This window comes from Dendropsophus ebraccatus, chromosome 11, assembly GCF_027789765.1.
Source record: "Dendropsophus ebraccatus isolate aDenEbr1 chromosome 11, aDenEbr1.pat, whole genome shotgun sequence".
Lineage (NCBI taxonomy): Eukaryota > Metazoa > Chordata > Amphibia > Anura > Hylidae > Dendropsophus > Dendropsophus ebraccatus.
Genome location: NC_091464.1, coordinates 31,516,548 through 31,544,503, shown reverse-complemented (window position 1 = coordinate 31,544,503; position 27,956 = coordinate 31,516,548). Strand labels below are relative to the sequence as shown.

Genomic DNA, 27,956 nt, shown 5'->3' with positions numbered 1-27,956 from the left:
CCGGACACACAATGCACACTACGCATGAGCCTACGGCTGGATCGTATACAACGCCGTAAAAAATGAACAAGACCATTGTTTGCGGCCAGAACTGTTCCAACTCACGGCCGTAGATTTCCATGCGGTCCCATACGGAATACTTATTTTAGCCAAATTGAACTTGATTTTTAGATCCAAAAGGTTCTGTGTGTTTTATTGGGCTGGGCGAAGATTTCCAAGTAAATGACCTGTTTCAGATCTCTTCGAAACAAGCTAGGGAGCATAGCTGTACTACGGGCGTATGTTCGCGGTTCACCCGCATGTTTGCAATCCGGCCACATGTCTTTTTCCCACGACCGTAGTTTCAGCCGCACATGTCCGGCCGCGTACGAACTACGGCCGGACATATACGTAGTGTGAACATAGCCTAAAAATGGTGTTACAAATCTTAAATGGGATTTTTTTTTTTTTTTTTACACAAAACTATTTAACATAACAGATTTTATTTTTATAAAATGTACTGAGTTAAAACCAACATGGTGTAAACATAACCTTTCTCTGTAACTGTACTCGAAGGTCTGCTCTGAACAGATAGGAATGCCAAGATGAGGAGCATTATATCTATATATATCAGTGCATGATTTCTATACTGGGGTTTTATGTTGTTTCATTTCTTTTTTTTTTTCATTAGCAGTTAGCAAATGGCTCCATCTTGGCTTACAAATCGATGCACTTCAGAGAAAATCTTGGTGTATTCATAGAAACCGAGATGTATGATATTAGAAATGCACATTTGGGCTTTGCTCCTAAGTTTTATAAAATGCCATTGACCTTTTCTATCCTAAGCACTGGCAGCTCATGCTTGCCTGGTTCGGCTTAAATGAAATATCAGAAAAGGAAAGTTCTTAAGTTAATCTTAAAAAGTCAAAAGTCAATGGAATAGCGATTTTTTTTTTTTTACTATAATTGTGGTTAATTTCTTCATAAGGCTCCTCTGACAACAACTGAAATATAAAGAAGCATACAAAATATTCTAGAATATGTGAATTTGATTAAAAAAATATAGCAATATATTTTTCTCATTTTGGCCTTTGTCCTTTATACTCCCAAATTTTCTGAAATACTGACTTCATTTAGTACATGGGTGCAACTACGGCACACACACAAAAACAATTAAACATTGCAATCCCTACTCTTATACTTCCTATGGCTGCTTGTTAGGGCCACGGCGGCGTCCCGTTCTCCGGACCACCGCCGCACCCTCTCTCCTACAGCTGCAGCAGCCGGTGTCCTTAGGCAGGGACCCGGCGCTGCTGTTGCTTCGGCCCCGGGGGGTGCCTCACCTCACCGCGCTCCTCACCGTCGCTGTGCCGACCGGCGCGCGCGTCTCCACCTCCTAGGGGGCGCGTGCGCCGGCTGTCTCAGATTTAAAGGGGCAGTGCGCTCCTAATTGGTCCATATGTCAATCACTCCCCTGTAAGTTCCAGCTCTGCCCCCTTCCAGGTGTTGGAGCCTCTACATGCTTCCCATAGCATTTGGCCCAGCTCCCTGTTGTTCCTGACCTTAGTCCTTGTCCCTTGTTCCTGTCTTCAGTCCTTGTCCCTAGTCCTTGCCCGCTGCCTTCCCATTGTTCCTGAGTCCTGTCCGCCACCTGCGGTCACGTTTACAGTCCTCTGCCGGCACTATCTCCTGCCTACTGCTCCTGCCACGCCTCGCCTGCCGTCACTAGCAACCAAGCCAGGGGTAGCGACCTGGGGGTCGCCTGCCGCAGCAAGTCCATCCCGCCTTGCGGCGGGCTCTGGTGAAAACCAGCGGCACTTTAGACTCCGCTCCCTGGTGAGGTTAGTGACGGTCCAGTGGATCCACTACTCCAGGCGTTACACTGCTGAAGGTCTCTCCTCCTGAAATTGGGCCATTCTTGGTCCCCGCTGTGCGCTGTTTTAAAAATTCTACTTCCTGGTGACGCTGCAGTCTTACTACAAGTCCCAGCGTCCTTTGCACTTCTTGTTCTGCCCACATGTGCTATAGTGACACAGGTGCACTGTTTAGACGAGCAATGAATAGAAATCCTGCCTGTGGGTGTTCCTATTGATGAGGAGGGTGGGGAGGAAGAAAGAAGAGGTGTCCTGGAGCACAGACACTCTAGGTCACGGCAGTATGACACAGCACTGCAATTTTAAAAGATCCTTTTTGCTCTAACCAAGGCACCGGGCACATTTTAAAAGACACGATCAGTAAGGATTTACCCTCATCATACGGATGGGTCTAGCGGTTTGGTGGGGAGTTGGTGAGTCACTTTGATGTGTGGATTATTAGTCTGGTATTGCCCAGTGTAATAGGGTCTTTTTGATCGGAGCTCACATTGGGCAGCAGTCTGTCCAAGCATGCAACACACAATAAAAATGCAACAAATTCAATGAATGAATTTGATTGCAGTTTTTAATTATTTCATCACCGTCCAGCTGTTCTTCATTGCGTTGACCCAATAGTGTGTGAAAATACCCTAGTATTACCCTTATACTAGCTGCTGTTTTTTTTTTTCTTTAATTCTCTTGGCATATCATCTACAGTAATTTTTTGTAGACATGGCTTACACAATTGACTCCATAATTATCTTTTTCTTTAATCAACTGGAATTTAAATGACTATAAATATAACATATTGAAACAAGTCTGTTTTCCAGCTCTTCATGGTCCCAACTTACGCACATCATCAATATAATTTTATGACTTTAGAAATTATAACGTAATATTAAATGAAAAATTGGAACCCGCTTTAGGGCTTTTTAATAGAGCTAATTTATTTATTTTAATAGTAGTGATCATAGGTGAGATTACTAAGCATAGTGCAAAGCATTTGAGTCTTTTCAGTGGTCTATCGGCCCATCTAATAGAATATTTTAATACTATTATTTCGAGTCTATAATCTGCTGTGCCAGATATACCATGTGTTTGTCAGCTATAACAGAAAACAGGAACTGGCTAGAAATTAAAAGACATGTTGAGCTTTAAATTGAGATCAGATGATTCTTTATATCTGCTCATTGTAGGATTCTACAGATATCAAGAAACATGACATTTACAGAACAAAAATAATAAAGGACTTTTCAAAATGATGAATGAGTATCTTACATTTTGCCTTTTAGTTCTAGATGTCCCTGGTTTCGTACCACAGGTGTTCCCATTCTGAGCAAGTGTACAACAAGTATCAGGGGAGGCACTTTAATGAACTCTTTCATGTTCAAAGGGAATAAGCAATAAGCATCCATTGTATTAGGCCCGTGCTATCTGTACAGTTAATCAGGTTGCTTTCAGCATTGTCCAAAAAAATGTACATTTTGACTGGTGACATTTGGCTGAAAATAACATTGAACGATCCGAAGATTGAAACCGAGATATACCAGGGAACAATTTATCATCCTCGCAAACATAGCTTTGAAATCATTTGGTCTAGGCCCAGAGCTTTTTTTTGGTTTATGACAGGTCGATACAGAAATAAATCAAAATGTAAATGTATCAGGTTTTAATCTATTTCTATTAGATTTCTTTTAGTTGATTGTAAACTAATATGTGCATTTAACTTTCTACATTACAACTGGCAGATTGACATATGGTTTAAAAAAAATTGAAGAACTCATCCCAAAGGTTAAATGGATTGTGACCTGCTGTTTCATTGCTACATTCCAAAGCATATATATATATATATATATATATATATATATATATATATATATATATATATATAAACTGATTGAAACCTTAACAATGCCAGTTGGTCTCAAGGTGGTAAAACCAAAATTCCTGCTATACTAGTTGTCTTTCCTGGGCCCTAACAGTGGTTCCCACTCCTCAGATACTCAAATTGTGGAACAACCAGTTAGTGATACAAACAAATAAATGAAAGAACACATGAACGGTAACAAATAACATAAATGGGAACCAATAGATGGCAGAAACTAAATGATGTTAGGAAAAGATGACAGCACAAAGGAATGAGTGAGGGCCCTATTACGTGGGACAATTATTGTGCGGAAAAAATTTATATTGTTCGTGTGTCTTTCATAGTTGATTTAGATCTGACCCTAAAATCATCATTAATCGTTCCCTGTAATTCCACATTCAATTCGCTGTACTTCTGCATTTGTTCTCTAACTGTTCAGTGTAATTCCACATCGTTCCTCCACATCCTCAGCACGTATTGCAGTGATACCTTCTGGGATGGGTAACTGGGTAACACGATTGTGTGCAAGAAAAACCACACACACAATGTTCAACAGGTGTACAATGTTGCCACACCATCAGCAACATTGTGCAGCTATTGGACTTTGCAAGTGAATGTGGTTTTGCCTGCATGCACTGATCACAAATTGGTAGCCGCTCCCTCTCATCTAGGAGGGTATACTTCTAAGATGTGTCGGGGCACAAGTGGAGTGTCTGGGAGAAGAAGAGGTCCTATCTTTTCTTTACCCATAAACCTCTTTCATAGTATAACATTCAGGTTCGCTGGATAACCCCTTCAAAGTAGATTTGGCGATTAGTATTAGAAGATGCATGTCATTTGGAAAGGAGGCTAGGTAGCATATTCTGTATATGTGGTGTATAAGTGGTGATAGGGTGCAGTTACAAAGTTCCTCCGTACACAGTGTAGGAGATATGCATACTAGAGGCAAAGCTTTTTCCATACATCTTTAGGCTAGGTTCACACTTTGTAACTGTGCGGCTGTATTTGCGGCTGTAAATGTGCGGCGGTATTTTTGGTGGTTCATGCGTACACTGGAAAGTATACGATATACGGCTGCACAGTGCACACTATGTATGAATCTACGGCCCGATCGTAAACGGACCCGTAAAAAATGAACAAGACCATTGTTTGCGGCTGGAAACGTGGCCGTGGATTGACAGGCGGTCCGTACGGAGTACTTCAAAAATAGCCGGCAATGATGCCGAATGCCGATGCCTCTAATAGTTAATATATTAAATTAATAAAACACATTTTCTTTGTAATAAAGTCCCTTTCGTTGTTCAATAATTTAATTCTAACGAATCCATCATTGTGTAATTAAATATACTGTTAAAATAAATATATATATAAATAAATGTATATTTATATATATATTTATTTTTTGACAGTATATTTAATTGCACAATGATGGATTCGTTAGAATTAAATTATTGAACAACGAAACTGATTTTATTTCAACGAAAATGTGTTTTATTAATTAAATATTAATTAGTACAGGAAGCTCCATAAGCCGTTAATTCATATTGCCGGCAATAGAGCATTCTGTACTAATCATCACTTTACTTTAATTAAAACATCAAATGTTTCTTCTAATTATGTTATCACAATAGCATTATTAGAAGAAACATTTAGAATTATATGTGCGCTCAGCTGATTGGCTGATCGGCTCAGCGCACATATAATGAGCCGGTCCGCAGCACAGTGACTTCATTGTGCTGCGGACCAGCGAAGAGGACACATCGGGGTGAGTATAGAGCTCTCCCCACCCCCTCCCCTGCACTGCACCCCTCCCAGCAAGGAAGGGGGGTCACTTAACCCCTTCCTTGCTGGGATGGGTGCAGTCTGACATCAGTCTGGCCCCCAAGGGGTTAAGGGGGATGCAATACATCCTCCCTTAACCCCTTGGGGGCCAGACTGTAAGCAGCGATCTGTAAAGATGCTGCATACTGTAAGGAGCACAACACCATTCACAATGATGGGTGTTGTGCTCCTGTTTGTGTGTTTTTTGTGTGTTTCTCCCTTTTTGTTTTTCAGATATCGGTATCCTAGGGATTACGTCGGATTCCGTGGACTACGTCGATGACCAGCGTTTTTTTTTTTTTTTATAAAATGGTCAATGAGGGGTGTGGGGGTGTTTTTATTTGAATAAAAAAAAAATTAACTTAAATTAAGTTGGGGCCTAGTGTTAGCCGGTATAAAATGGCTAACACTAACCCCCCATTATTACCCCAGTACCCAATGCCACCAGGGGTACTGGGAAGAGCCGGGTGCCAGTGGTCCCGGAGCATCAAAATTGGCGCTCCTGGACCGGGCGGCAGCAGGCTGGTAAGATTTAGGCTGGGGAGGGCCTAAACCAATGGCTCTTCCGACCCTGGTGTTACCAGGCTGCTGTCGTTTGGTTTTTAACCCGGCTGGTTATAAAAATAGGGGGGACCCTATGCGTTTTAAAAAAAAAAAAAATAATAATTGCTGCATTACTGTAGAGGATCGCAAACCCCGGTAATAGCAATTCATGTAAACTGTTTCCCTGCTTTCCCAGATGCATTACAGAGGTGTTTCCATCACTTTCTTAAGATTTTATTTGTTATTTTTAGTTGAACCAGATTTCCAAGTAAATGACCGTACGTTTTGAGCTGCATGTCTATTTTTTCCCACGGCCGTAGTTTCATCCGCACATTTATAGCCGCATAAAAAATACAGCCGCACAGTTACATAGTGTGAACCTAGCCCCAGGCTGGGTTCACACTACGTATATTTCAGTCAGTATTGTGGTCCTCATATTGCAACCAAAACCAGGAGTGGATTAAAAACACAGAAAGGCTCTGTTCACATAATGTTGAAATTGAGTGGATGGCCGCCATATAACAGTAAATAACGGCCATTATTTCAATACAACAGCCGTTGTTTTAAAATACCAGCAAATATTTGACATTAAATGACGGCCATCCACTCAATTTCAACATTGTGTGAACAGAGCCTTTCTGTGTTTTTAATCCACTCCTGGTTTTGGTTGCAATATGAGGACCACAATACTGACTGAAATATAGTGTGAACCCAGCCTCAGGCTGGGGGGGGGGACCAGTCTGCCCCTGCTCCCCCTGCCCTCCGGCCGCTCCTTCTCTCCCCCCCAGCCTCTCCCTCTGCAACCTCAGCTGCCCCGCAGCCTCTCCCCCTGCCCCCCAGCCTCTCCCCTGCCCCCCAGCTTCACAGCGACACTTCACAGCCACCTCAAGGGTTAAATGACTGCCGCCCGTGGGATCTCGGGCCGCGGTCATTAGCAGCAGGGGCTGCATATGGAGGGGGTTAGGAGAGGGTTAAATGCTGCTGTCAGTTGTGACAGCGTCATCTATACAGTTACATAGCCGGCACAAGCAATCGCTGTGTGCCGGCTATTTGAACTTGGCGCCGCTGAAGCGGAGAGAGGGAGGGCGGGCTGAGGAGAAAGACAGTGCAGGGGGACGCGCAGAAGACATGACAGGCACTCGGCTTGCTGCCCGCCATGTCTCCTGCTGTGTATCGAACCGAAAATATGCCCCTAAAATCGATAGTAGAAACGATTTTTCGGTGCATCTCTACACTGGACTGAAGCGGTTCCCAAACTAAGACGCTTCCAGCCTCCTTCCTTCCTCCATCACGTCTGTTTGATGAGAAGAGCGGGCATCAAGCAGAGCGCCACACAAGTGCCAGGGTATATACCATGCACGTAAGCTGCCAGTGGCGGGGGAAGGGGGGCGGGGGTGCCTCAGCATGCAAAGTGCCTAGGGCAGCATGAACTCTAAATACAGGCCTGCACACGCACACACACCAGCCAGATCACTGTTTCAAGACCAGACAGTAACCTCGACAATAAGCAGTTAACAATGGAGGATAAAGTGCTATCATATCAGGAGAAGGCAAGTTTGCTAAATGAATGTATTTGCAAAAATATATACATTGACAAGCCCTACAAGCTTTACTATATTAGTTGAGATGGGAATACCTATTTAATGAAAAAAGCTCATTTTAGATGCAGTCCCATAGTGCATGTAAAGTTATGGCCATAAAGAACATGTCCTCTAACAATGTATTTATGGACAGATATCCATTTCCAGACATACATAACTATAGATGGCTGTCTGCTTTCAATGTTTATATCCCTTGTTAAATAGAATTGTTATATGTTACCTCATTAAATCGGGGATTGATTAAACGTCAGATGAGAAGCCTACACTGTACAGACCTCTGGCTGGATGTTCTGGTGATGCTGTGTGTGGGATATAGCTTGACCCCATTTAGCCTTTTCCAGACTACTTAGCACAAGTCTCTTAATGCAGCGCAGCTCATGAAACTGCAGCATGGATCATCACATTGAGCCAAAGAACCTGTTCATGGAATGCTTTTCCTGATATTAACCGGTCAGATTTTTCCCAAGGGTAAATGTATGTAATGCAGCATTCTGCCGCCATTATTGCTCGCCTATTTCTGTTTCATTTTTATAAACAATTAAACGGAAGGAAAGCAGCGAATTCAGAATGCCTCTGGGTCATCCAAAACTACCAGAATATTGCAGTGCATGTACTGTAGGTTAAGGGTATTTGTTTGACATGTATTTACTATCAAAATCTATTTAAAGGGATTTTCTATGTCTTTAAATTATTAGAAGTTCTAATATTTCTGCAAAGGGGGAGGTCACTAGGAGGGTAACTGGTAGGGAAGGATTTGGATGTACGTCACGTGTAGAAAATAGACTACAGAACAGCATGCAATGGTAATCAGCGGCTGTTAAGGCCAGCAGGATATAGGCATGTATTACAAAATGCATGGACAAGGACATAATATTACCGCTTTAGGCCATGTTCCTACTGCGTGAGACACCGGCCGGGTCACAAAACGGCCGTTGTCAGAGAGGATCATCCCGGCTAGTACTGCAGTTTATTTCTGATGAATCGGGATCCATGCGCGCCAGCATTCCAATTTGCTGCCTCACTTAATGAAGCATATGGCTGCACGCTCCATTGTGTGAACTGACAGGTTCTCTGCAGCCCCTATTTAATGAATAGTGGCCACAGAAAACTGACGTGTAAGTTTTTTGCTGCAATGCTAGCGATCCCAGACAAAGTGTATACTATGTGGATACAATCTGGCCGGGATTCCCTCAGCTGCAGCACAATGTAAGATCAGTAGTAATCATGGCCGGTGTTGAAAATCGGCAACAACAGTCGTGATTACTACTGCACTTACGTTGTGTGAACATGGCCTTATAGTGCTATGGTGTGGCCTCATCTGGAGTATGCTTTGGAATCTTTAATGTTGCAAGCAGAGACTACTTTGAATGAAGCAACCTGGATTTCCATATTCCTATATTTAAAGGGAAAAAAAACGTATGTGTATATGTACACACGTTAAAAAAAAACAGGAATCAAAGTTTCATTCTGCAGTTTTCTCTTATTTAGCAAAATCCAAATATGTAAATTAGGTAGTTTGGTGCACTGGGGGTGTTCTCTGGCACCAGTCCGCCCATCCACCAGCCTCTTCTGTGCCACATAATTATGCATATATATGTATGCATAATGTAATTATGAGATTTATTTTCCCTGGTAAATGATCACATTCTTGCTCAGTTTTTTTTTTTTTTTTAAAAAAGAACGGACCCTAATTGCAATGAAATTAGCATCCGTTCTTTTTTTTTTTTAATTCAATGCTATGCCTCCCACTGTGTACCAACATCGTTATTTTAACGTCCATTCTTTAAAATGGACGTTAAAACAATAAACATGCCTATTATTTTCGGATGCTCTTCGCGAGCAGCCATCCTTTACATTGTAGTGAACGGTTAATTGATTTGAGGGCACACCCAATCGTTCCTGCAATTCAATTGTAAAAAGATAATGTTCCTGCAGCCAATACAGCAGTATCGGTTGCAGGAACGTGCTGAATGCCGCCCTGTGTCCAGCAGTATAACACCGTCCGTTGCTATGTCTCACAGTGCACAGGATCTTTGGCCAGAGAAGGGAGATGTCAGGTACATGCCAGCAGGTTCGTCTAACATTTGAATGAATCTGCTGTTAGTTTCCATTTAACTTTTTTTGGCGAGACTTTTTTTTTTTGGGGGGGGGGGGGGGGGGGGGGGCGGGGGAGTTATAATAATAAAAAATTGATGGCTGTGGACAAAAAGGCATTAAAATTCTCACAATTTAGTTAAAATAAAAGGAGCATTGACTTTAAGAGTTTAATAGATTTCAGTGGGAGGAAAAATGACAAACCAGCAGCAATGACCAAAAGAAGTGACAAGTCCCTTCTATTTTCAGAGCGGCTCTAGAACTACACTCTTTTAGAAGATGCACTTTTCATAATGCTTTTCCACTGAAATCAATGACAAATGGTAAAAGGTTAAACTCTTGTCTTTAACTAGAAACTACACTACTCCCTTGGACTCTTATACTTAGCCTTACAGTTTATCTGTATATCTGTTACACAAATACTTAAATTCTCGTCACATGTCAAACAGTTATACCTTATGTTACCTTTAGGCTATGTCCACACGACGAAAGACACCGGCTGTTCCGTGACCCAGCCGTGTCACAGAACAGCCGGTCCCTGCAAAGATCATTCTGGCCGGTACTGCAGTACCCGCTGGATGATCTTTCCGCGGTGCCCGCATCAGAACTCTCATAGCACACAATGAAGCAAGCGGCCGGAGCCACTCGCTTCATTGTGTGGACTGATAGGTCTTTCTGCAGCCACAATTCATTGAATTGCGGCCGCAGAAAACTGACATGTCAATTGTTTGCGACCCCACATGGGATCCTGGCTGGAGCGTACGCGATTTGTATGCGCTCCGGCTGGGATCCCATAGAAGAAAAGGCAGTGTTCCACACCGTACAAAGTACGGCCGTTATATATACTGGCCTCCTCAGTAGTCAAATACACTTCCTTTTCCATGCTACTATAGAGGCCAGAGATTGGGTGCAGCAGTCCCATGCAGACTGTACAGTCATCATCATGGCATTTCTATCAGGCATTAGAGAGCAATATGGCGGTAGATCGGGAGAAATAGGTGCGGAGCATATGTATTTTTTATATTTACCCTTCCATTCCTTGCCCATGTACAAATTTCTTTCTCCAGGCTCTAAAATTAAAAAAAAGCTTTGTATTTTTCCAATTCATTTCAATAGATAAGGCATGATCTGCAGGAAATCCATGACAAATCCACAATGAATGCACAGCAGCATGTGAACATACAGATTGTTATATACAGAGATAAGCGAAGCAAATCTATCAAATCAAGATTCGCTGCAAATTGCACTGTCAATTCCCACCAATTCATTAAGGAAATTCACACACACACACAAAAAAAAAAACACAAAATGGCGGCCGCACATGCTGTCTGGAGCGTCACTGGGCGGGAGAAAGGGATTAACCATAATACCTAGTGCCCGTCCATTCAGCTGCAGGCCCTTCTGTGATGTCAGCCCCTCCCCTTCTATATAAGGAGGGACGGTAATGGAGGTGGCCAGTGTATGGAGGAGAGAGCAGGATGGCAGCAGGCAGCTACAGCAGAGCAGAGAGAAACTAACAGAGCGATATAGGGACAGAGAGGAGAGGAATGGCGGAAATTGGATGATTGACATTTTTTGTAAAATGTGATTGTCAGATTTTTGACACTTTTACAACAACACGCTTTAACAAGTTTGCCCTTCTGTAATAGTCCCAGTATTGTAGCTACTATAGTTTGTCTGTTTTATTAAAGTTCATTAAGATTTGATTTGCAAATCTTAACGAGTTTAACCGAAAATTCGGGAAGCTTGCAAAACCAATTTCTGGCTGCTTCACTCATCTTTAATTATATACTTTAGTAGAAGAATATTTTCTTTAATATCACATATAGTTTATCCTATACACTTAATAACCATCTCAGCAGTACTAGGTGCTATAATGCAACATAAAAATGACAATTGTGAAGAGACAGGATCCAGATATGGCTCCCTGTACTTTCATTTCCTCGCTCGGTGTTCTTTTTTGTTTTCATCTTCAAGGCGGACATGAAACAAAATGTCACTTTGCTTAAAGTCTTTTACTGATACTGTTACTACAATTGTCTCTGTTTTTTGTTATGGATTTTAACAAATGTCTTCTTTTTGACACATTGGAGAGCTTGTACTGTATTAAATAGGAAAGGAAGATATTCCCCGGGTGATATTTTATCATTTCTTGTAAAGAAAAGACCCTTTAATATCCACACAGGGATAGTTTGGCTCTGTGGAATAGTTACACAAGTTAGAAGAATTTCTAAAAAGTTGTATCTTGACATTGACATATTTTCTGGCCTATATTATTCTCTACATCTCCACAGAATGACGGTCCTGTAGTCTTGGCAATAAAGTAACTTAAATTGATTCTTGCATTGAGTGCACACACAAAACCTACATTACTTCTAAAAATATCTGATAGGGGTTTACGACAAAAAAAGTTAATTCTGAGTGACTACATAACAAAAGAGCTTGAACTAAATGGCAAATCTAAATATCTGGATCCAAACTAATAAGAAATAAATATATATTCTACTATAAAATAGTATTCCACCATCCTCTGTATGTGTTATTGTGAGTCCACATCGTACAACTATCCATAAAGGTAGAGTTTTAAAATGGCCGCCTACTAGAATGGATACTTGTCTCACAAACCCCTAAGGCTATGTTCATACAATGTTTTTCAACAGCCATCAACTGATATTGAAAATTACAGACATCATTTAGTGTATCAAATAACGGCTGTTGTTAATGACCGGACCAGTTTCCATTTTTGCCCTTTTGTTTTTTCCTCCTTGTGCTTAAAAGGCCATAGCACCTGCATTTTTTTAGGCTTAGACAGGCTCTATTTTTGCATAAAGTACACTGCAAAACCAGAAAAAAAAAAATTTAAATGTGTGGTGAAATTGAAAAGAAAAACAATTTTTTTTTAATTTGGGGAGGTTTCATGTTTACGCGGTTTTCCCTAAGGGAAAACTGACTTGTTATATACGCTCCTCAAGTGGTTACGATTACAATGATATGTAACTTGTGTAACTTTTATTTTATTTTATGGCTTTTAAAAAATTAAAACCTTTTTTTAAAAAATATATGTTCCTTAAAATTGCTCTATTCCCATGCTTATAGCGCTTTTATCCTTTGGTGTATGGGGCTATGTGAATAGTCATTTTTTGCGCCATGATCTGTACTTTGTATTGGTGCCTTCATTGCGCATATACACCTTTTTTATCGCTTTTTATTACAATTTTTCTGGATTTGATGTGACCAAAAATGCACAATTTAGCACTTTTGAATTTTTTGCGCTTACGCCATTTACAGTGCGAGATCAGGAATTAAATAAATTATTAGTTTGGGCGATTATGCACGCGGTGATACCAAAAACGTTTATATATTTATTAAATGGGAAAAGGGTGGTGATTCTAACTTTTATTAGGGGAGGGGATTATTTATTAATAATAAAATTTAATATTTTTTTTTTTTTACACTTATACTACAAGCCCTCCTGAGGGACTTCTAGTACATGCACACTGATCTCTCATTGAGATTTATGCAGTATAACTATATATAACAATGAGATCAGTGTTCTACTGCTGCCGAAAGACATAGAATGCCGAGCCGTGATCAGCGCCATTATGGCGCAGAACCCGGCCCGGCTCAGATACGGGGATCACTCCTTCGCGTCCACATCATGGGGGGGGAGGACACCTTGCCGGTAGTCATATTCTCCCCGGTTTGGGGTACATCAAGATCCGGATTACATGCAACCAAAGGGTGGGATTTAGCCCGCTCAGCCAATCAGTGACTGCAGTGGTGTCCGGCCCCAGTCACTGATTAAGTGGAGCATCTGTCAGCTGGGTTGTGACGTAGAAGACAGATGGTGGGGTCCATAGGCTCTGCACGGGCGTCGGGGCAGGTCACTATAACTTGTTTTTTATTTTCCCCCCACCTCCTCCCCTTAATGTTTTTTTAGTTCCCCACCGGACTTCTCCTTTAACATACTTTGGCTGTAGTCATTGAAATAAAGGCTACTAGGAAATTTTTTTAAGTTTATGTTTGCCATGGCTGCCTTTTCACACCCTTTTAGGTTGGGCTATTTTAAAGTCTTATTCAATATAGTGAAAATTTCTTTGAAAGGTCGGTGAAAAAATGTACGCGTGAACAACATAAAATAAAGGCCGACGTTCACTCTATAACTTCTTAAGGACCCATGACGTACGGGCAGGTGCAGCAAGGACTGTAGACTATATTGAACTGTTGAGGGAAAGCATTGCATTCTCGAACCAGTACTGCATTCTGGGAACTGCTCAACCAGGAAGTACAGAAACACAATACAGAACAAACCCCCCCAAAACAAATGTTTTTTTTTTGGTAGTTTCAAAACTGGGATAGATAGGCAAGTAATGCGTTATGCTTCTGCAGAAGTTTCATTTTTTTTTTACCTCTACCTGGAGTTCCCCTTTAAAATGTGTTTAGACACTTTTCCGTTGCCTCCAACATATCAGTGTAGTCGTAGTGAAGGGGCATGCTTCACTAAGAATACATTTTCAAAAATCTAAACGGGATATTTTATATCAAAAAGGCTCCAAAAAATGTTTGGCATATAATTCTGGTTTAACCCCTTCATGACCAAGTAGGAACATATAAAGCCGTATTATAGACGTGAAGGGGTTACTAAGGCCAACTAATAGTTGATCGAGACCTCTCTAAATGTACCAGATTTATCATAGCACTGTCAAAGATTTATACAGTTTTAGTAAATTCTCCTAATGTTTTATTATTATTATTATTATTATTATTATTATTATTATTATTTTGTAGGTTTCAATAACTGTACTAAAATGGTACACCTGGGAGCCTTCATTAGGCCTGTGGTTGTCATGACAACCCATTAATACCCTGAATTCATGTTGCAGGGGGGCAGATGGGGTAATAGAGGTAGGGGGCTCCTTCTGTTTAGCCACTTAGATGTCATGGATTGTACTATCACAGCACAGTACATGTACAGAATATTGTGCCAAGTCCTTGGCAGCAGCACATATATGTAAAGTATATGGCGCATGTTGTCTAGGGGTCTGATTGAATTTACATTTATTACCTAAATAGGTCCTTAATACTGTATGGGTTAGTATGACAGTATGTTTTACAGTGTGTCTGATATACAGTTTCAAATCCCATTTACTTTTGTCTAGTGAGAATTAAATAATTCTTAGCTGCAGACATGAATAGTGGAGCGTAGGAGTTTCATTCACACATTTATACATTAACTTAATAAGAGAGTACAAAGAGAGAAAAATATCCTTCTTGCAGTTTTTCATACTGGCCACTGGTCCTCACTTTTCAGTATAAATCTTTTTATGATCTCAAAAAAGGATTCCAATGACAGGTAACAACTAAATATGAACAGAGTTCCACCATTCATTTTAGGTGATGTTCACAGTTCACCCTTCTCTCCCTCTCTGCACAAGTCACAGAGGATGTTGAGAAAATGTTCCCACAGAAATTAAAAGGGTTATCCTGTGCTATAAAAACATGGCCACTTTTCCCCCTCTCTTGTCTCGAGATTGGGTGGGACTTGAAACTCAGTTCCATTGAAGTAAATGGAGCTTAATAGCAAACCACACCTGAAATGGAGACAAGAGTGGGGCACAAATGGCCATGTTTTTGTAGCGCAGGATAAGTCCTTTAAGTCCTCTCCAGAATATAGGTCCTTGCTGATCCATGTACTGTATAATCCATGCTGCTGCTGTAAAGCAGCCTTTGGCAGGTTCATGACTAAGGATTAAGGTGTATGGTAATATCCTGATACTCCACCAACAAATGATGTTAGTGGAAAGAAGGGTCAGACTGTTGGATTTTAATACCTTACTTTGTGGTTCTAGAAGGATAAAACAGTGTCACATTAAAACATGAACTTTTGGTCATCCAAACAGCTATTAAAAGCATAGGTCCACATTATAAGATATTTGTCCCTATAATCATGTATATAACACATTGGGGGAGATTTATTAAAGGGTATAAAATTTAAACTGGTACAAACTGCCCACTGCAACCAATCACAGCTCCTCTTTCCTTTCACCAAAGCTGGAAGCTGATTGGTAGGCAGTTTGCACCAGTCTAAATTTTACACCCTTTGATAAATCTCCACCATTATGTTAAAAAAAAAGGTAAACCAAATGGATGTGATTAGAAAATACAAGTTTTATTAAAGGGGTACTCCAGTATCAGAAAGTTATATTTAAATTAAACTATCACCCCAAGATATAAAACTTTTTAAAATAAAGTTATTACCAATATTCCTTGCTTCATTGGCTTTTCTGTGCTTCACCTCTGACAAGAAATGTTAACGAGAAGGTCTACAAAGTTCATATTGACCCCAGCTTCTCCCTCACTCCCATGACAAAGCATCATCCTCCGATGTTACAGGACGCTTGGCTGAATTGGTCTCCCCACAGCCCCCCCCCCCCCCCCCGAGTGACTCAACATCTCTGGCTGTGTACACAACCATATTTTCCAATGAAATTATTGAAGCCAAAGCCAGGAACAGACAGCAACCAATAATCTGTATGTGTGAACACACCATTATACCTGCCCCTCCAGCCTACATCAGAGCAGAAAACGAGTGAAAGAAGCAGGTGTAGCAATTTTACTGCAATAGTCTCCAGTGAAATTAGATCTATGTTTAAACACACTAAAGATTTATTGCAGTACTGTTGCGATAAAGAACCGCTAACTGCCCAGCTCTTATATAGCTGCCTCTCCCGCCGCTAGAGAAGAGCACCCAATGAAATCCCTGGAGCAGTAAAGCGGGAAATTCCCCCAGGTAAAACCATACACACAACACCATGGGGGAGGGACCTGGACTAAACCATCTGATGCTTCCAGAACCTTCCCCATTTTATAGGATAGGCTGGCTGACTTTTATTACTGAAATATAAAGAAAGGGTGTGTGTGATCCTGTGTGTCCCCCAGCCCTTACGGGGGGGGATGTAGCATCTTCACAAAAAAGTTTCAGTACTACAATAAATTAAAGCAGTAATGTAATGAAATATTGCTAAACGGTACAGAGTATCAGAGTGGGCACTGCCAATCCTACCCACACAAAAAAGCAGTATATTCGGTGTAAGATAATATTGTGGGGCTCTACGTCAAAGACAAAAGTTTGTTGATTATAATATTAGCGTGGAGGGAAAAAGCATCACTGACCAAAGTAAATTGCAATGTGTGAACACAGCCTAGATGTTCTTCAGCAGCTTTGGGCAGGGAATGGGCAGGGTTGGGACTGTGATAAAGCTAAGGGAAAGCATTGCATTCTGGATCCTGTAGTATAATGTACAACTGCTCAACCAGGAAGTACAACCATAAAAAATAGAACTACGATACATAAAACAGATGGATTTTTGGTAGTTTCAGAACTGGGTCGGACAGCAAAGCAATGCTACTTACTTCTGCAGAATGTTTATTTATTTTTCCACATGTTAGAGTACCTCTTTAAAGCACAACTGCCCCCCATGATCAATTCTAAAACCCCTAACATGCATAAATTGCCATTTCTGTATTTCCTCTAAAAATCTGCTTTGACGTCTATTCACAGTGTCAGAGAAGCCTATCTGTTGTCCTGATTATGGCTGCACCACCCCCACTACCTGACAACACCCCCTCCCACTGTGAGTGACAAGCAGGGCTCTACAACCCTGCTGAAATCACGACAGCCACTCTGCAGTCCCCACTGATCTGCTCCTTCTCTAGCAGGTGACTTGCCACAAAAGCCACCACAGAAGAGAAAGTGGATAATGCATGTCTACCAAGCGGGGACCCTACAGCACCTGAATGGGATCTCAGCCGGGTTGTGACCGCCGTGTTTGTCACTCACAGTGGGAGTGCAAAGAGGGTGTTGTGAAGTACTGAGTGTGGCGAGGCAGCGGTGCTGACATTATCAGGACCTCAGTGACACCTCTCTGACACTGTGAACAGATGGCAAAATTAGTTTTTATGTAAAAAAAAAAAAATAATAATAATACAGTAATGGGAAGCAAACGCAAAAAATTACCACGTGACTGTTTGTAGGTACTGCTATTCATTGGTTTTAGAAGTGATTGTGGGGTGACAGTTTCCCTTTAATAGATTCGCTTTTAGCTACAGTCTCCCTGTCATGTGTTCTCTAAAGCTGCACATTTTCTTACTGAATGTCTGTGCAACACCGGCAAGGCATCAAGGAACTATGCTGGGTAAAAACAGACATCTTCCCGTCGGAAATACAAAAAGACCTAGAAGGCAAATACTCTATGGTTCCTACTGCAGAAACTTTTTCTCAATTTCCTTTAAAAAAAAAAAAAAAAAAGTGTAATGGTTTAATGTAACCTGACAGCTCGACTTATGGGAATAACCTTTGCATGGCCATTTAGCAGTGAGATGGAGTGGTACGACTGACATAAATCAGCTGGTTTCCAGGTTCTAAGCATAAGATAATGAGTGCCTTAGCAGTACAGCGGGCCTTAAAGCAATATAACAATTTATATACTGAGATAAGAGGTCACTTACTTTTACCTATAAATATTCATATCTGGCAAGACCATAAAACGTCAATTCATATAAGATGCTACTAGGAAACAGGTTCCACTGCATTCTGAACTGCTTTAATATAATATTTCATATTTTCCAATATATAAGACGACCCCTGACTTTTAAGAAGAATTTCAGAGGTTTGTCATATATGCTGAAAATGTTTGTCTTATACGTTGAAAATGTTAACCCCTGCCTGACAGCAGCAGGGTTTACTAGCTTGAGCCCTGCTGCGGTCAGGCAGGGGTTAAAGTAAAAAAAGATAAATAAAACAACAATCAACTCACCTGTCACCCTTTCCCGGCAGCCGCGCGTCTCCTGTCAGGTTCCCGGCGCACTGCCTGTGCCAGAGGTCCTTGAATCTCTCTCGGCAGCCAAGAGTTTCATCTGAGAACCTTGAAGACGTTTGGCTGCCGGAAGAGGTTTGGAAGAAAGACAGAGGCTTCAGGGACTTCCGGCGCCTCTGCCATTGTCCCAAAACTCTCCCTGCACCCAAGCGTCTCCAAGCTTCTCCGATGAGATGCTCGGCTGCCAGGAGAACTTCGGGAGAATGATAGAGGCTTCAGGGACTTCCGGTGACTCTGCCATTGTCCCAAAACTCTCCCTGCACCCCAGCGTCTCCGAGCTTCTCTGATGAGATGCTCGGCTGCCAGGAAAGCTTCGGGAGAATGATAGAGGCTTCAGGGACTTCCGGTGCCATTGTCCCAAAACTCTCCCTGCACCCCAGCGTCTCCGAGCTTCTCTGATGAGACGCTCGGCTGCCAGGAGAGCTTCGGGGTCCTCCGGCACAGGCAGTGTCTCTGCATCACACTGCCCGCGCCGGATACATGATGGAAGTCGCACAGCTGCCAGAAATAGGTGACAGGTGAGTGGAATCTTTTGCTATTTTATAGAGGTCATCACATACTGTATGGTGGGGATGCGGTCGTTTTTGAGCTCCCCAACCATATGTGATGACCATACCCGGCGTATAAGACGACCCTTGACTTCTGAGAAGATTTTTCAGAGTTAAAAAGTTGTCTTATACACCCAAAAATACGGTATTTTGCATATATAATAGGCAAATCTAAGTCAGTAAAGCATTAAAGGCAAGTTGATATCTGCTATCTGGGTGACTTGGAATTTTTTCATAAAGAGAAATATTTCAGTTCAATGTTGTCTGTTTAAAGACATAAAATAACCTTCAACCCATTAAGCCCCGAGCTCTGAAAAGCCAAAATAAAAGGTTGAGATTTAACTACTTTATGATTGTGTGATTCTCAAATCTAGCACTACACAGCGGCGGCAGTAATATATATTTTCACACTTACCTTGCCGACACTCGGAGGGGGGTTAAACCTCTTTGCACATACAAGAAAAGCATCAGGCTGAGGTTTGCCATTCTTCACGTCCGGGTCATCTCCAAGCACAATATGATGGAATAAATTGAAGAATTCTTTGTGTCTACTTGTTTTCATTTCAAATGTCACTCTGGCTGAGCTGGTGGCAACAGCCATTGGGATGTTGTGCTTATTCAGATGGTAGATTAACTTTTCAACCCCTGTGACAGAGAAAGAGAGAGGAAATAAATGAGAAATGCAAAGATTACATGATAAAGCTTGTCCATACTATCATTGGGAGCAGATAATAATAATAATATGTGACAGTTTCAGGGAAAATAAAGTTTGGGAGTTCACTGTTATTATCTGAAATGAATGTGCAAAACAATGAAATTGTATAAACAAGACGGACTCCGCAGCGCCTTGTTTTCCTGGAGCTAGACAGCATAGATATCATACACTCTTATTTTTTTAGTAAGTAACCCTTTAAGCTTTAGAGCTATGTAATATTTTTCTTCACCAGACGGTCATTCGTACAAATACTGTAAGTGTACTTTCTTTAAGGAGAAGTCCGGCCAGACCCAATTTTCTAAGAAGTGCTGGGAAAGGGGTAGGATGAAAGAAATAACACTCTCTTACCTCTCCCACTCCAACACTGGTGGCTGTATACCACCGCTCCAGTCCCCTGATCTCCGGCCACCTCCTGGTCTAAGGAGGGACCGGGTCATGACGTGTCAACGTCAGAGGAAGTACCCTACTACGGCCACTGGCTGGCTAAGTGGACTTTATACGTCATGACTAGAGATGAGCGAACCTCGAGCATGCTCGAGTCGATCCGAACCCGAACTTTCGGCATTTGATTAGCGGTGGCTGCTGAACTTGGATAAAGCCCTGAGGCTATGTGGAAAACATGGATATAGTCATTGGCTGTATCCATGTTTTCCAGACAACCTTAGAGCTTTATCCAAGTTCAGCAGCTCCAGCTAATCAAATACCGAACGTTCGGGTTCGGATGGACTCGAACCCGAACCCAGTTCGCTCATCTCTAGTCATGACTAGAGATGAGCGAACCGGCCGAGGTTCAGGTTCGTATGAACCTGAACCCTCGGCTTCTGGTTCCCACTGTCTGCCCACTCCGTGGAGAGGGTGGATACAGCCTGAGGACCGCCTGGAAAACTGGGATACAGCCATAGCCATAGGCTGTATCCCAGTTTTCCAGGCAGTCCTCAGGCTGTATCCACCCTCTCCACGTAGCGGGCAAACAGCGGGAATGAGAAGCCGAGAGTTCAGGTTCATACGAACCCAAACCTCGTCCGGTTTGGTCATCTCTAGTCATGACCCGGGTCCACGCTCGGACCAGAAAGTGGCCGGGCACCCAAAGCGGCAGGAGCAGGATGTGGCCACCAGCGCGGTAGCGGAAGAGCACTTTTTTTTTTATCCTCCCTCTCCCTAGCACTTTCTAACAAAATGGGTCTGACCGGACTTTAGGCTAAATTCAGACATGGTAAAACAGCAGCTGTTATGTGACACGGCCTTGTCACAGAACAGCCGCTGTGTGAGATGTTCAACCTGGCCGGTACTGCTGTACTGATTAGATGAACACCACTTCTTTTTAATTGAAATACGGGCACATTCACGTGTGCTCACACTCCAATTAGCCATTACAGATAATATAAAGTATGTCCGGAGCTGTAGCTAACATTGTCTGCACAGCCTGTTTTGCGCGACCACTGTTCAATGAATAGTTGATGCACAAAATAGACATGTGACTTTTATGTGCGGTCGCATGGAATCCCGGGCAGAGTGTATACAGTGTGTATACACTCTGCCCGGGATATAGAAGTTAATGCGATCGGCTGCTGTGACTAAACAATGGCCATTGTTGCAAACCTGCAACAATGACCGTTGTTTAATCAAGAAATAAATTGTGAGAACATGGCCTTAAACTGTTATACTTCAATTTATTCATTAAATCCTGTATGTACACTGGATGTTTTATGACTGCTGCCTCACAACATAAAATACAACTACTGACACTTATGGACTAGTACAAGACTCAGTGTTGTGCTTCCATTTATGAGTGAGCTAGTATATAGTATGTAATGTAAAATTCTAAACTGAATGAATAAATAAATCTTAAAGTTAACATTCTTTCTTTCAATATTCTATGATATAAGTAAGTTCATTAATGTCAAAGCTTAAAGGGGTTATCTGTCCTTTTAAAATTGATAGCATACATTGCAGGCATTTGGAACCCCCGCTGCAATTGCCATATTATTGCTACTAAAACATAGAAGATTGTCGACAGCAAAAGACCACTGGGTCCACTGAATAGCGTCCGCAAAAAACTAACATGTCAGTTTCTTGCTGTGCCGCTACGGATCCTGGCCGAAGTGTATACTATGTGTAAGTTGTAACAACGGCCGTGATTACTGCGTAGCTTACGTAGTGTGAACATAGCCTAAAGCAGGAACACATCAGGCACTCCAACCCAAGCTACATTTTAGCCACAGACAACACAGACAGATTATCTGACAGATTTTTGAAGACAAAGCCAGGGACAGACTATAAACAGAAAACAGATCATAAAAGGAAAGACTGAGATTTCTCCTCTTTTCAAATCAAAATTCAAAAAAGAAAATTCCTGGCTTTGGTTTCTAAAATCTGTAAGATAATCTGTCTGTGTAAACACACCAAAACTAAATGAGGCGCCTGAACATGTAGTACCTTGAATTCCCAAATAGGGTTTGAAACTTACCATTATTCACCTGAGAACTCCTTTATCAATTATAATATGTAGCCTGACAGTTATTAAAGGGGTTGACCACTTAAAAGTAAAATTGCTCAGTGTACAGTATTAGTAAGTGTACTTACTGCACTTACTGACAGCAGCTCCCTGTGTATCTCATAGAACTAAAATCAGACTCCCCTCCTCCAGGCTGGGCTGCCCTGCTCTGTGCTGACTCTGTCCATAAGATGGCTGACCTGGAGGAGCATGTGACCATGCCCCACCCCCCAGTGTCCACCACTGAGCCTGTATTTGCCAATGAAGAACACCGGGGGCGGGGCATGGTCACATGCTACTCCATGTTGACCATTTTATGGACAAAAACACCACAAAGTTTAGCTCCAATGAAATAAATACAGTTGTAATACCACATATAACCTGTGGACAAGGGTAGTGCTGTTTTTGAAAGAATGCAGCTATGTTTTTCTAATCCTCAATTACCTACATAGCAAAATCACTAATTGTCTTTGACATCGGGAGCTCACATAGCCTGAGCTTTTCCCATGATAAATATGTGTGATGTGTAATGAGTTAGGTTGCATGTTCTTTAATTGGTACCAATAGATATAAAATATGAAAATCAGACACTCTGTAACATCGCTGAATGAGTTTAGATAACTGAGTTCTGTTTCTCTCCTTGTTGTATTTGTTGCTGGCATACAGAATTGTGGGCTCAACTAGTGAACTCCAACTACTGTACAGTCTCTTGTGGTCAGGATCAATCAGTATAAGCTACTGCTAGGCTCCTCAACACATCCTGGATAGTGTAGATCTACTCTGCAGGCTGCAGTAACTGAGAATAACCATCTCAGCCGTAGCAGCAGGATAAAACAGGCAAGGCACTGGAACAGTGATAGAGGGTAAGAGAGACTAGAAGAGAATAGTAGTAGTAGTAGTAGTAGTAGTAGTAGAGAAGAGTGATTTCAAAACGTATCACTGTAGGTCACCACCCCCTGGGCTCTAGATATGACAGAAACCTAACAAAACTCAAGTTTTAAAGGCCATAAAACGCTGAAACTAGAAATTAGCATCCAAACCTGTTTTTTTTTTCCCATTCACTTTAGTAGAACTGTAAAGAAGCTGTGAATGCTGTGCTTTACTTCGGGTCAGTTTGTTTTCAATGGATCGGACTGTATGCATCACTACACTCTGACTCTCACTGAGCCAGGGGCTCTTAGTACAGTATGCCTCCTGCTCGGTATATAGTTTCTATGGCTCCCTAGAATACAGCTGGAGGCTGCATGTTTTATATAAGTCTATAGAGCTTATAACCTGTCTGATTCATTTACCCAATGAACAGCGAAGCAAACAAGGTATGCCTTGCTGTTAAGTCTATGGGAGAAGGGACACCTTTCAAAGTGATAAGAATCCTTGCTGCATGTCTGGCTGGCTGCAGCTTTCCAATGTGAAACATCAGCTTGTTCTTATAACTCAAGCCGCCAGGGCCGTCTCTGCCATAAGGTGAAATAAGTTTATAGCTGGACACAGACGTAGAATGCAAGGACTGCAGACACTTTTCAGGTATTGTTAGTATGACCATGAATAAGATCCCCATGAGGAGTCACAATGCATGATTTATAGTGGAGCTGGATTGTTTATACACTTAATATAAGCTGCAGATTTTCTGCACAGGCCTGACTTACTTATGATTTTCAATAGACTTGGGGGGGTGCAGTGTGGGCACTGGGGGAGAGAGGTGCCATTTCAGGTTTCGCCCCAGGCAGCAGAAAACCTAGAATCAGCTCTGCCAGCCACTATACACAAAGTGATACGATGATCACCCAGACTCAATCTAGAAGGATTGGTCTCTGATAGAAGAAGCGTAAAAGTAATGCTGTTCTTTCTATTTATTGCTTAAATAACTGGTCTACAAGGTGACATGGTTACCTGATATATCTGTAAAAAATATGTTCAGCAGGTACACAAAATGAATATAAAGGGACCATGGCAATTTTAGTTATTCCTGAGCAGTTATACTTTGCTGACCTTTGTACAATAACTTACTGTATTTAGATAAATGTGGTTTAGATATAAAGTCCTGTGACACCTAGTATTGCGCCAGGCATTGTGAATAAGTCAGCTCTCCTATTATCTGGCAGAATAGAGCAAGCACAGGGGGGACACTTGTCTATTTGTGCATCACAAAAGTTATAGTTTACTTACGAGTTCTGTAGTCACAAGCATGTCTAGTTTTCTGTGACAATAGTTTCAACTCAGCTCAACTCAAGGAGAATTAGGGACATGCACATATTGTTGTACTGTGTTCTAAGGCTTGCATCTGAGTCACAATGTTCAGTTTATCCATACAATTCCATGTCTTTCTTTTTCTATTGAGTCTCAGTTTATGTAAAGATCAGCCTTACTTAACTCACACAAGAAGGCCAAACATAAATACAAAGTTTATTTATTTATTTTCATTAAAAGTTTGCAGAATATATTGGTCTAAATATGGCTTAAAGTTCTAATCTTAATTCAAAAATATAATGTATACTGATTATGAGAATTGTACCAACGGGTGGGTTCACACTGTGTACTTTGTGCATTTGTATTGCATTGTGAAAGTTAGGGAAAAACTGCATTGCAAAAAACACATGCTTTTACAACAAATCATTGTGGTTTTGCAAAGTGGTAATTTACAGCATTTTTTTAAAGGAGAGGAATGGCGAAATAAAAAAAAAAAACAGTGCAGGCAGGGGTGTGTAAAAACATAATAAAGAATCTCTACTTCCGCATCCCTCTGCCCCCCCCCAACGGCACATTACAGCTCCCAAACCCCCACCGGTCTCCTCCAGCTCTCCCTCCTGCAATGTCACTACCCGCTTGATGGATTGCCCGCTCATCCAGTTGGTGACTTGGGTGGGAAACCACTGCATTCACTGACTAGATGAGCGGGCAATCCACCAGCTATGTCAGATGTTTTACCCAGAGTCACAGTAGAAGGACAACCAGAAGAAAATAAGTTGTGGTGGCGGTCAGTATATACTATACATTCGTTATTATGTTTCAGCCACTCCCTGCCTTCGCCTTTAAATATTTCTCCTGTTAAATTGAATTATTTTATTAGCGAATGTATTGGCCCAACTCTGTACTGATGCTGTGCTAGATAGCATCCTGCTCTGCTTCCTATGCTACCGTGTTTAGCGAGGGCAACACCACTAAGTGTAACTACTGTTGATGGCTCCCACACTAACTAAGGTAGTCTGGGAGCCAGGTCAGGACACTGTGTAGCTTAGTGTTTTGGGTAGCAAGAAGGAAATTAGCCCTATTAATACACGTCCAAGTCTGTGTAATGAAACTTTAAATCTGCACCTTAAATATCCCAAGTCCAGGTACTGATGACCCCACATCCTACCTCCAGGTACTGATGAGCCCCACTACAGTCACATCCTACCTCCAAGTATTGATAAGCCCCACCACATGCACATCCTACCTTCAGGTACTGATAAGCCCCACCACATGCACATCCTACCTCCAAGTATTGATAAGCCCCACCACATGCAAATCCTACCTTCAGGTACTGATAAGCCCCACCACATGCACATCCTACCTCCAAGTATTGATAAGCCCCACCACATGCACATCCTACCTTCAGGTACTGATAAGCCACACTACAGGCACATCCTACCTGTAGAAACCAGTAAGCCCCACCACAAGTATCGATAAGCCCCACCACATGCACATTCTACCTTCAGGTACTGATGAGCCACACTACAGGCACATCCTACCTCCAAGTATCGATAAGCCCCACCACATGCACATCCTACCTACAGGTACTGATGAGCCCCACTAAATGCACATCCTACCTCCAGGCACCAATGAACCCAACTATAAGCACTGATGGGCCGCACTACAAGCACATCCTACCTCCAGGCACCAATGAGCTTAACTTTAGGCACTGATGAGCCCCACTACAGGCACATCCTACCTCCAGGCACCGATAAGCCCCACTACATGCACATCCTACCTTCAGGCACTGGTAAACCCCACTACATGATCATCCAACCCCCAGGCACTGATAAGCCCCACTACATACACATCCTACCTTCAGGCACCAATTATCCCCACCACAGGCACTGATGAGCCCCACTACAGGCCCATCCTACCACCAGAGACCAATGAGCCCCATTTTATGCACATCCTACCTCCAGGTACAGATGAGCCACACTACAGGCACGTCCCCACAACAGGCACTGGGGAGCTCCAGTACAGGCACTGGTGAGCCCCACTACATGTACTGATGCACTCCACCACAGGCCATGCCCACTACAGGCACTGGTGAGCCCCACTTCAGGCACATTTCCATAATTCCACGCTTTTTCCTTCTTAATAGAAGCTGTAAACTGTCAGTATCTTACCTGTATGAGCAAGAAGAACAGACTCATTGGTAAATAAATGATATACTGATAAGAAAGGAATGTTATAAATGGGAGATATTCAGATTATATGAAGGATGAACTGACGGAAAAGTATGATAATACACAGGTATTCACTATGCCTATACACAGGCATTATCAGATATTGTAAGGCTGGCTGGAGATGATGGATTGAAAAGATTTGCCTTTACAGCCTTACTTAAAGGAACATGGCTTTATTTGCCGATATAATACACATAGGTATTTACAGAATTCTTACAGTCTTACATTTTCACTTTACCTGGCATTAAGGATGCAGTTGGGAAAAGCTTTTCCTGCTTAATTTGACTTATCTTCAGTAATTCTTCAGCTGTAATGGGAAGGTCGAGAACATCACGAATAATTTGAGCTGCCCGCAATGCCTTTTCCCCCATGACTAAGGATTTCACATCCCAAGTGTATTTCTTTCCATAACGGTCACAGATTTCTTGAAAAACCACTGTGTAAAGACGCTCTGTATCTGTAAGGGAAAGCATGTAAAATCATTACAATGGATTATTTGTATTGTTACAGTGGGATACAGTAGGCTTTATGTTAGCTAAAAATACAATGGGAAGAAAAACGTATAAAAAAAACTCCAGGGAATTTAGAGGTGCCAGGTTTTCATATAATGGTGAATAAACGATGAGAAAAAAAGTATATAAAATTCACCTCTAATAGCGGAGAGTATCATGAAAGACAGGAGTGTCCTAAGCGAAGGTTATCATTGACAGAAGTGTAACATGAAACACATAAGTGCATAGGTGCCATTCTTTTTGCACCATTATTTTGGCAAAAAAAGGGGTTTTGTGCACGGTATATATATGGAGGGGGTATTAGCTTTTTTTTTTAGCTAGCTTTATCATGTGCTATTTTTACTATGCACAAAAAATATTGCACAGCTGTTCTCCAGTCAGACCCAGGCGTAGTTTGTTAGCCACAAAAGAAGCGCACAAATTGCGCAATGTTTTTCAAGGCCTGTGCTCCTATTGATAATTTTAGCACATGGACCGGAGTTTTTTTTGCGCAGCACATGAAAAGTACACTAGCAAAAATGTTTAAATAATTGCGCTATCGATACAAAACCCTATAGGGCTCAGGGGCAAGTGTATAACAAAACAACACTTATATACTCTGTAACATTTGGGACTACTCTGAGGGTACCTTCCAT

General features: G+C 41.8%; 1 protein-coding gene across 1 annotated transcript in view; it reads right to left on the bottom strand.

Moving 5' to 3' along the window:
* PUDP (pseudouridine 5'-phosphatase) overlaps positions 1-27,956 on the bottom strand; it is a 223,879-nt gene that overhangs the window by 96,610 nt on the left and 99,313 nt on the right. Inside the window, exons 2-3 of the mRNA XM_069945330.1 lie at positions 27,048-27,266; positions 19,598-19,827 (exon numbers count right to left, since the gene is read on the bottom strand). Coding sequence (XP_069801431.1) covers positions 19,598-19,827; positions 27,048-27,266 — 449 coding nt within the window. The remainder of the gene's footprint in view (positions 1-19,597; positions 19,828-27,047; positions 27,267-27,956) is intronic.